The sequence below is a fragment of the Myotis lucifugus genome, unplaced genomic scaffold, assembly GCF_000147115.1.
Source record: "Myotis lucifugus unplaced genomic scaffold, Myoluc2.0 scaffold_64, whole genome shotgun sequence".
Lineage (NCBI taxonomy): Eukaryota > Metazoa > Chordata > Mammalia > Chiroptera > Vespertilionidae > Myotis > Myotis lucifugus.
In genome coordinates, this window is record NW_005871112.1 from 1,289,772 (window position 1) to 1,300,218 (window position 10,447).

At 49.3% G+C, this 10,447-nt stretch overlaps 1 protein-coding gene across 1 annotated transcript in view; it reads left to right on the top strand.

Annotated features, from left to right (window-relative positions):
• Window positions 1–10,447, top strand: part of ABCC4 (ATP binding cassette subfamily C member 4) — a 235,906-nt gene that overhangs the window by 44,710 nt on the left and 180,749 nt on the right. Inside the window, exons 3-4 of the mRNA XM_023754706.1 lie at window positions 1–103; window positions 888–1,008. Of these exons, the coding sequence (XP_023610474.1) occupies window positions 48–103; window positions 888–1,008 (177 nt within the window). The 5' untranslated portion in view covers window positions 1–47. The remainder of the gene's footprint in view (window positions 104–887; window positions 1,009–10,447) is intronic.

Below are 10,447 nucleotides of genomic sequence, written 5' to 3' on the forward strand. Positions count from 1 at the left end.
CCCCTTGTTTAAAATCGGTCACAAACGGAGATTAGAAGAAAGATGATATGTATTCAGTGCTTCCGCAAGATCGCTCAAAAGAACTTGGGGAAGAGCTGCAAAGGTAAGCATAGGCAGTGAGGAGAAGGGTGTGGAAGGAGAGCCTCTAGGGCAGCGGTTCTCAACCTGTGGGTCGCGACCCCTTTGGGGGTCGAACGACCCTTTCACAGGGGTCGCCTAAGATCATTGGAAAACGCATATAGAATTACTTATTGTTTTTGTGATTAATCACTATACTTTAATTATGTTCAATTTGTAACAATGAAATTGGGGGTCACCACAACATGAGGAACTGTATTAAAGGTCGTGGCATTAGGAAGGTTGAGAACCACTGCTCTAGGGTCTAATGCTTTGGACTTTGGACGGGGTATTGTCTTCCTTTGGGTCCTTCTGGAGCTTGGGTACACTGCCCTCCCTAACCCTCAGGCTGTCCCTGGGCTTAACCTGCTTGACAGGTGGGTGAAACTGGAGGTGCCTGTGCATTTGTGGAAGTGGAAACAGCCCCGAGCCAGAGCCCTGAATGCCAAGAACCATCTGGGGAGGAGGTATCCCTGCAGGAAGTTGTCTGGACTCCTGTCTGCCCTCTTGGGCTCCTCAAGGTGCCGTAGTCCTGCAGAACCGGCAGGAACTTGTTTCGTGAGATTGGGGCTGTTCCCCTCCAGGCCTGATGTTCTGGCGCCTCAGATACTGCACCGCGAATTCTGGGAGCCCTGCAGACAGTTAGCCAGCATCTATTGGACAGGGGTGAAGTGCCCAGCAAGAGGCCCTTACCTTTCCCTCTGCTACCTCCCCGGTTTGCCCTGCGGCAGGGCGTGCTGCTCTTCACCGTGCTGTGCTTCTCCTCACAGGTACTGGGATGAAGAACTTTCGAGAGCCCAGAAGGTCCCACGGGAGCCATCTTTAACAAAAGCAATCATCAGGTGTTACTGGAAATCCTATGCAATTCTGGGATTTTTTACGTTATTTGAGGTAAAAGCTTTGACCGCAGTGAACTTTTTTGGGACCATTGGGGAGAGAGGCAAGAAGTTTAAGGCCTGTGGATAAAAGGTGTCCAGGAAACACGATACCGTTAGGCTGGGCAATACTTAAATGACTAGACCTGGGAGGAGGGGGTCACTATTTTTCTGTTAACCAATTAGAGTAGAGTGTTGAAGAAGGGCAGCCCTGAAAAGAGAAGACATTTCTTACCATGTTAGGACACGGTTGGTGCTCAGTCAATGTTATAAACACTGAGTGGTCCTTGACCGGAAGAAGATCCCACAACCTCCAGGAATATGTGGTTTGGAGGAAGTCAGTTGGGCCCAGTGCCCAGAATCGCGAGGCATTTTACAGGTGCTCTACAAATAACTGTTACCTTGACCAGGCCAGACCTGATAAATGTTCTTCCAAACAGGTGTTGTCACCTTCCAGGGAAATAGAACCGGGGCCCTGCGTCTGGGCTGGAGCTGGCCAGAGCTCCCAGGAGCAGACGTGCCTCCAGGCTGCCACCTTTGCCGTGGGCCCGGGTACAACAAAGCAATGCCTTCTCTCTGGAGAAGCTCTGGCATCACCATGAATTCTGGAGAATTTGGGCATCACCCATTCTGGTTTCTGGTTATTGGGCCGATGGCTGGTTGGAAGGTTGTCTTGGTAGCCTGGCATTTCAGAGAGTGTAGGAGGGGATGTGCTACAGAGAACCCAAGGCAGAAATCCATGATATCAATGACCTCCCTTGCCCTGAAGGGCCTCCAGTAAGACATTGTCTGCCTGGGGGCACAGTGCCAGCAAGCCTACCTGTCCTGGGTAGGTATGCTGAAAATCTGCCTGCATAGCTCATGCTCTCCGTGCTTATGGACATTGGTGGCCCTGCGTGTGCCTGAGATGAGTAGAGACAGAAGTAGCACTTGCTATGAAAGGGTTGTTTCAGCTGCAGGAGGGCAGTGAGTTGTCATAAGTGCGTTTTGTTGGGGGTGAGATGGGTGGGTCGGTTGATTGGATGTAGGAGGTGTAGCTCCTGTTTATTTTTATTTTTTTATTTTTTAAAATATATTTTATTGATTTTTTACAGACAGGAAGGTAGAGGGATAGAGAGTTAGAAACATCAATAAGAGAGAAACATCGATCAGCTGCCCCCTGCACACCCCCTACTGGGGATGTGCCCGCAACCAAAGTACATGCCCTTGACTGGAATCGAATCTGGGATCTTTCAGTCCGAAGGCCGACGCTCTATCCACTGAGCCAAATCGGTTAGGACTGTAGCTCCTGTTTAAAAGGTTCTGCTGTAGTGAAGGGCACTGTGGGCATTGGGTGGCTAGGTAGATGAACTCTCCCCTACACAATTGGAGAAAACCAGGGACTCTGTCAGCTAGCAGGTACAGGTGACTGGGTGGTCCTGGGAAACTGAAGTTGTTGATGACAGATGTGGGTTGGCTAGTGTGCCAGAGGTTGGGGACAGGTGTATGGGGCAGAGTGCCTCCTTTGAGAGGGCACCAACCACCATGTGGATACCGCTGTGGCCTTGTGAAGGGCAGGGTGGAGATGCAGACCAGTGGGACTAACTGGGGGTATTAGAGGGTGCAAGTGCCCCTTAGGCTGGCCAGCCAGTCTTTGACCTGTGCACAGGTGTTCCAGGGATGGTGTTTCTACATTGTGACAAGTCTCAGTTTGAAATAAGCAGGTGTGAAGCTTGTGTCACTGTGGCCTGTGTCTGTAGCCTTTCCTGACCAAATGTGACTGCTGACCTCCCCAAGCAGAGCTCTCATGAATTCTGCTTGCCAGGAGTCCTCGGAGCCTCGGATGTGCCTGTGGCCCACACCATGTGTCTGGTTGTGGGTGGATGGACTGAGTGGCCTCGGGCTAGTTTGGGATAGAATGCTGGAGCAGGCTCCCTCCGCTGCCCCCAGTTCTCTAGTTTCCCTTTGCTACCAGGTGCTGGAGAAGCTTTGCGTCTTTACTGGGCGGAATTTGGGAGAAGTAGACACAGAGGTAGAGCTGCAGGAGCTAGGGTTCCTCTTGAGAGAGAGAGCATAGGCCCCACTGTGGTGCTGGGATTTTTGCCCCAGTAGTACTTAACTATTGGGAGATCCAGGACACCTAGGATTGGGGGACTGAACGTAGGTGCAGCAGCCAGGTACTCTCTACCCAGTAGAGACCCAAAGCTCATTCTCAGATGGGATCTAGTCACCATCTGGGGCTTAGAGACACCACCCCAAGGAGCCAGCCAGGACAACAAGCTCAGTTCAAACCCAGCAACTGGGGCCAGTCACCCTTTGAGACCTGCCTGTCTTCAGCTTCTCCAGCACCTGGTACCTAGCCAACATGGGGCTCATACTCAGTAGTATTAGTATTAATATTAGTATGAGTAGCAGCAGGAATAGTACTATACTCCTCAGTAGTAATAGCAGCAGCAGTGGTTCGTATTGAGTGGTAATAGTAGTACCAGTAGTGGTGTCAGCAGGGCTTACTCAGCGGTGGTGATGGCAGAGTAGTATTTTAAGTGTAGTAATAACACTAAACACTAAGCTTCTATGAGCACCTTATATGTAATATTACACTTATTCCGTTGGCCAACTCTAAACAAGGTGGAAAGTATCCTTATAACCCCATTTTAGAAAGGAGGACACACAGTGCCAAGTAGATACACATTGTGCCGAGGGTCACACAAAGCATGAAGGACAGAGCTGCGACTCTGTCTTGGACTCTGTGATTAGAGCCTGACCATGTCTAGGACCATGTCCAGTGTCTTCAGAATCTCAGACATGTGCATCTTGGACTTGGCTTAGCTATGATAAGTAAGATGCTAAAAACTCCCTGGAGCCTGGCCGGTTTGGCTCAATGGTTGAACCAGGAGGTCATGGTTTGATTCCCAGGTTGCCGGCTCCATCCCCAGTAGATGTGCAGGAGGCAGCAATCAATGATTCTCTCTCATCATTGGTGTTTCTGTCTCTCTGTCCCTCTCCCTTCCTCTCTGAAATAAATAATCAATCTATCTATCTATATGTATTAATCATATTTATATATATCTATATATATAATGTCAAGCAACTGGAATGACCGGTTGCTATGATGTGCACTCTGGCTGGCCAACCTCCTGCGGCCCCTCCCCCAAGCTGGCCATCGTCCCCCCCCCCACCCCCCACCCCCATTGGCCTCTATCGCCTGCCAGGCCAAGGGACCCCACCCATGCACGAATTCGTGCACTGGGCCTCTAGTATATAAATAAAAGAAAAGCTTTATATGCTAAAGTGGTGCTCTGCAAACCCTAACAGGTGTACAAACAAAATAAAAGAAACTCCCTGGAGCAGGAAGTCAGACTGAGGATTGAAAATTGGGGTAGCCAGGTCCCCTGGGTGCTGAAAGTGGCTAGGGCAGTGGTCGGCAAACTGCGGCTTGCGAGCCACATGCGGCTCTTTGGCCCCTTGAGTGTGGCTCTTCCACAAAATACCACGTGCGGGCTTGCATGTACAGTGCGATTGAAACTTCGTGGCCCATGTGCAGAAGTCGGTATTTGCCGACCACTGGGCTAGAGTGTTGATGCTAGCAGCAGCAGCATGGTGCACTCAGATGGACCAGGGCCTTGTAGAAAGACACCTTCCACTCATTACCATCCCCAAGTGGGTGCAGTTGTGGCTGTGGCCCCGGTGACCTAAGTTCTCGAACATTCATTCACACTCCTAAGGCTCCATTCCAGGTCAGCTCCTTGAGATGGACCCAGGACGTAGCGGTCTTGGATGGGACTCAGATTATGATTTCTCAGATTACTCAGCAAGAGCACCTGGTTGTCTGCCGCGAGCTGGTGAATCGAGGAGTGCATGTGCATGTGCTCAGCAAGGATGGGAATCCCACATCAGTCACTTGTGTGGGGGGGGCAGTTCTGTCTCGATGTCTGAACACACTTTCACATCGCAGGGTGTGCACTGGGCCTGGGGTGTTCATGGTGACAGCTGGATGGCACCGGGCAGTGCTGGTAGCAGACACATCAGAGGTGAAGTGGTATTGGGCTTTCTCCCAGGAGTGTGCTTGCTTGTTCATGCTGCGTTCAGGTGGTTTGTGGTATAAAATTAGACAGTGGCCTAGATTCCCTAGATGAGCATGCTGTTCATTTGAACTGCGTGTTTAAGATAATAACTGGCAGAACTCTTCGTTGTGATGCAGTGAAGTTCAGGGGCCCCTAAGGGTCATTAGAGCTCAGCTAGAAGTAAACCTTGAATTTCTTGTTTCTGGCAGCCAAAAGAAGCCTGAAATCCAACACAAATACTCTTGTTTTCCTAGACTTGCTTGTTGACACTCTGCTGTTTTGGAGACGTTGGAAATGATTTCTTAGGGTGAAACTAGGAAGGCTCTGTTTATATTTCAAAAATCATTTTCAAGTGCTGTTCTGGGTTTTCAGTGATTAAAACTAGTTACTGAGTTAGCTGGGATGAACGTTAGTTTAATGATTGATTTCTTGAAGCAGCTTCCCATTTTGTGGTCTTATGTCTATGCTCCTTGTGGGTCTTTGCATTTTAGATAGTGGAGGATCTAAACTCAACCTGGGATTTTCTAGAAAGCTCAAGGCCTGAGAATTACCAAAGTGTGGGCAGGGCCTTCCCTGGGCCCCGCTGGCAGCAGCCAGGGGAGGAGGCTGGGTGACGCCAGCCCAAGGCAAGGCTTTTCAGGCTGGGATTTCAAAGTAGTGAAAACCTCTGTCCTACAGAATTGAGGAATGATTATATGCTCGGAGAAACAGGTACCAGGCTGGTGATGAACGCGGTGTTCTTACAGGCCAGCGCTAATTAGAAGGGAACAGCCAGTGAGTTCCCAGCACTCCTGGGCCCTGGTGTACCGCCATGGAGACTGCAATGGGGAAGGAGCAAGTCTCTTTCCATCCAGAGCCCTCAGGGTAGAGAGGAGGAGCCTGAAGCCTCTTCTAGGGCCAAACCTTGGGGAAGGCCACTTCCCCAGTCCTGGGGCCTTTTCTTGGAGAGATGAGTTCTCTGCCTGCTGGTATGTTTGTGACATGGCCTCAAAGAGCTGCTGTGGGTTCTCCAGTCCCCTTCCCCCGAGAGGGGAGGAGTGGGCTATTCCATGACCTTTGGAAAAATGCTGGCCTTTGTCTGAGGCCACTGTAGCAGATTGTCTTCGGTCCAGGTGGAGGCTGTAGGAAGGCAAACATTTCGTGTTGAAACTAAGCAGCTGGACAAGAAATAAACAGACAAACAAAACTCTGAGTAGAATTTATGCCTTGACTTAGGGCTGATTCTCTGAGAGTGGTACTGGGCTTTTTTTTTTATATTTCCTAGATCTTTCTTCCAGGTGTCCCTCACCTCTGCCCAAGCCGGGTGAAGAAATTGCTAAAATAATTGTGGGCCAGGAGCAACCACTGAGAGCTACACAGCAAAGGAGAGATGGAGGGAGCATCCAAAAAAGCTAACAGGAGACCCTCAGAGCAGACCTGCTGTGTACACCCTGCTGGTTCCAGGCACATAGCACTAGCATGGCAATATCTATAGCAATGACCCTGAGTCGTTAACAAGGGAATGCTTCTCAGTCCATTTTAAGAAATCAGGGAAGTAGCCCTGCGGGTGTAGCTCAGTGGTTGAGCATCGACCTATGAACCAGGAGGTCACGGTTCGATTCCCAGTCAGGGCACATGCCCAGGTTTCCCGCTCTAAACCCAGTAGGAAACGTGCAAGAGGCAGCTGATTGATGATTCTCTCTCATCATTGATGTTTCTGTCTCTCCCTTCTTCTCTCTGAAATCAATAAAAGATATTAAAAAAAAAAAGTCAGGGAAGTAGGTGACTTATTTTAAAAGGATTGCATTCAAAATTGTTAAAATGAAAATCTGCCCAGAAGTGAAACTTTCCATTACTGTCTAGGAAAATTGGCCTTTAGGAATGATTTCAGTTAAGGTTTCTCGTTCTGCCATGATTGCCTGTGAACAGCAGCGTGTTTTCCAAGCCCTTGGTGAAACCAGCCTCTGCCAGTGTTTGCTGCCAAGCATGGAGTAGGTCCCGTCCAGGACTTGGGTGTAATAAATGTGGTGATGGCTTACACTTATTCTCATGCTGGGTTCCGAGCACATTTTACTGTCTCAGCTCGTGTCGTTGTTCCAGGGTTTCTCTAAGGTAGACAAGGCAGGCATTTCCACCGATGAGGGCATGGAGGGCATGTGATGGCTTAGAGTCCTGTGACTTGCAAGTAGCCGATTTGGTCTCTGAAGCAAAAGTTCTAATTCCTAGGCCAGTGCCCTTTGCATTCTGTCCTGATGCTTTCTTCCCTGCCACACCCCCTCCCACGGGTCAGAGAGCCCAGAGTAGGTGTGTGTTTTTCTGACAGTAGCTGTGTGCTCCTCTGTCAGCTGCTTCATACGGTGTGTTTTCCCCCCTGTAAGTTTGTAAGGACATTCAAAAACAGAAAGATAGAATAGGATTGACATGGGAGAAGCTCAGAAAACAGACTAGGAGTTACCCTTCTGTAAGGGACATTGACATTTATAAAGGAAATCTCCATGTGATGGTTCTAAATCACTAGAAAATCATAGTGAAGAAGTCTAAGAAGAAAAAGCTGTACAACAAACTCAACTCTATCCTTATTTTACCATGCTTTTCCTATTAACCCCTCATAACTTCTCCAGTCTTTCTTTTGTCTTTACCTGAAGATGGTATTTAAGGGAGTAACTTGGAATTACTCAGTTTTTCTGGGCATCTTCCATGTATACAGGATATGTGCATATTAATGAGCTTCTATTAGTTTTTTTCTTGTGATTTTATCTTTTATTACAAGGGGTCTCAGCCAAAAACTCAGAAGGGTAGAGGGAAAATTCCTCTCTTCCCCTATAGGATAATAAGCCCTTATGTAACCCTAAGCCAGCTTTAGTAGTTATCAACTCATGACCAGTCTTGATTCATCTGAACCCCTACTCATTTAATTTCCCAAGATTATTTTGAAGCATTTCCTAGATATCACATCATTTTATCTATAAACTAGTGGCCCAGTGCAGGAAATTTTTGCACAGAGTGGGTGGGGGTTCCCTCAGCCCAGCCTGCACCCTCCAATTGGGTACCCCTCTGGGGATGTCCGACTGCTGGTAGTCGGACATCCTTCACGCAATCTGGGACTTCTGGCTCCTAACCGCTCACCTGTCTGCCTGCCTGATCGCCCCTAACTGCCTCTGCCTGCCTGCCTGATTGCCCCTAACCCCTCTGCCTGCCTGCCTGATCACCCCTAACCTCTCTGCCTGCCTGCCTGATTGCTCCTAACTTCCTCTGCCTGCCAGCCTGATCTTCCACTAACTGCCCTCCCCTGCTGGCCTGGTTGCCCCTAACTGCCCTCCCCTACTGGCCTGATCTCTCCCCCAACTGCCCTTCCCTGCTGGCCTGATTACCCCTACCTGCTTCTGCCTGCCTGATCACCCCTAACTGCCCTCCCCTGCCAGCCTGATCTCGCTCCCAACTTCCCTCTTTTGCCGGCCAATTTGGTTCTGATTGGTCGGTTTCTATGCCAGTTGGCATCAAAAGCTCTGCCTCCAAAGCAGCCATTGGCTCCTCACAGTTGACCCAGATTTGGTTCTGATTGGTCAGTTTCTATGCCAGTCAGCATCAAAAGCTCCGCCTCCTGGGCAACCATTAGCTCCTCACACTTCACCCAGATTTGGTTCTGATTGGTTGGTTTCTATGCCAGTCAGCGTTTCTGGGACTATCAACAGGGCCTGATCAGAAAGGCGGGTCTGATCAGCAGCCTTGATGGAGGTCTGGAGAGAAATGGAGGCCTGGATCCTGGCCCTGCCAGGATAGAAAGAGAGAGGCAAGTGCTGATCAATAGCTGCCACACAGGCTACGGATCAGACCCTGCTTCTCTCTTCAGGCCTCTCTCTCGGCTTGATTCGCAGACCCTTCAGCAGTCAGTGCTGGGCACCGGGCCAGCATCTGCAGCAGTCAGTGCTGGGTCACTATGGCAACCCAGTGCTGACTGCAGGACTGACTTCTGGTTGGTTGAGCCTCCGGTTGTGATGGACCCAGGGTTTTAATATATTAGGATATTAATTCTTTGTTAATTGGGATATTTTTTCCATTGCTTTTCAGAGAGAGAGTGGAAGTGAGGGAGGGAGGAGAAGAAAAGAAAAAGGGAGAGAGAAAGGGAGAGGAGATAGAGGAGGGAGATACACACCAATGTAAGACATATGAACTGCTTGTCTCCCTGATGCACCCCACTTTGGGTGGGTAGCAAATCTGTAACCCAGGTTTGTACCCTTGACTGGGAATTGAACCTGAGACCCTTCTGTCTGAGGGCTGACTCTCTAATCACTGAGCAAATCCAGCTAGGAGTTCTAATAAATATTTTAGAATGTGTCTTTAAAAGATGTAGAATCTTGCCCGGCGGTGTGGCTCAGTGGTTGAGCGTCAACCTATGAATCAGGAGGTCACAGTTCAATTCCCTGTAAGAGCACTTGCCTGGGTTGCAGGCTTGATCCCCAGTAGGGGGCATGTAGGAGATAGCCGATCAATGATTCTCATCATTGATATTCCCCTCTCTCTCTCTCTCTCTCTCTCCCTCCCTTCCTCTCTGAAATCAATAAAAATACAATTAAAAAATAAAAGATGTGGAATCTTCCCCTTATATAATCCTAATACGATTATTATATACAACTAGAGGCCTGGTGCACAAAAATTTGTGCACTGGAGCGGGGGGGGGGGGGTCCCTCCGCCCAGCCTGCCCCCCTATCACATACTGGGAGCCCTCAGGGATGTCCTACTGACGGCTTAGGCCCGCTCTCTGCTCCCCTTGGGGAGCGGGCCTAAGCCACAGTCTGGCCTCCCTTTGTGGAAGGCAACCGGGCTGATCAGGGGAAGGCACCAGCCCCATCACCCTGCTGTTACAGCCACTGCCAGTCACCGCAGCCACCAAGGTGTTTTCATCAACACGGACTCCAGTCCCTTCACCATGAAAAAATGACAACTTTCTTTAGGCATTTTCAAGATGTGTCTTTCATAGGATTTGACATTTCTTTCTTTTTTTTTTTTTTTATCCTCACCTGAGGATATGTTTCCATTGATTTTTAGAGAATGTGGAAGAGAAAGGGAAAGACAGAGAGAAACATCAAAGTGAGAGGAACACTTTGATTGGTTGCCTCCTGCATGAGCCCTGACCTGGGCCCGGGCCAGGGAGGAGCCTGCATGCCCTTGGTCAAAATTGAACCCTGACCCTGCGGTCGGCAGGCCGAGGCATTATCCGCTGAGCCAAACCAGCTCGGGCAGAATATGACATTTCTTAGCCCTCCAGCAGCGGACCTTTGTTTTTTTCTCCAGGAGTGTGGTGGAGAAACCCTAGATCACCTTTTTGGATTCTTATTACCCAAGTTACTAAGAATATTACCAGTGGCATACAGGGAGCTTAGCCAATGAGCAGTCAGAAAAGGTGTTCCTCTGTAGTTCACACCAATTGCTGGC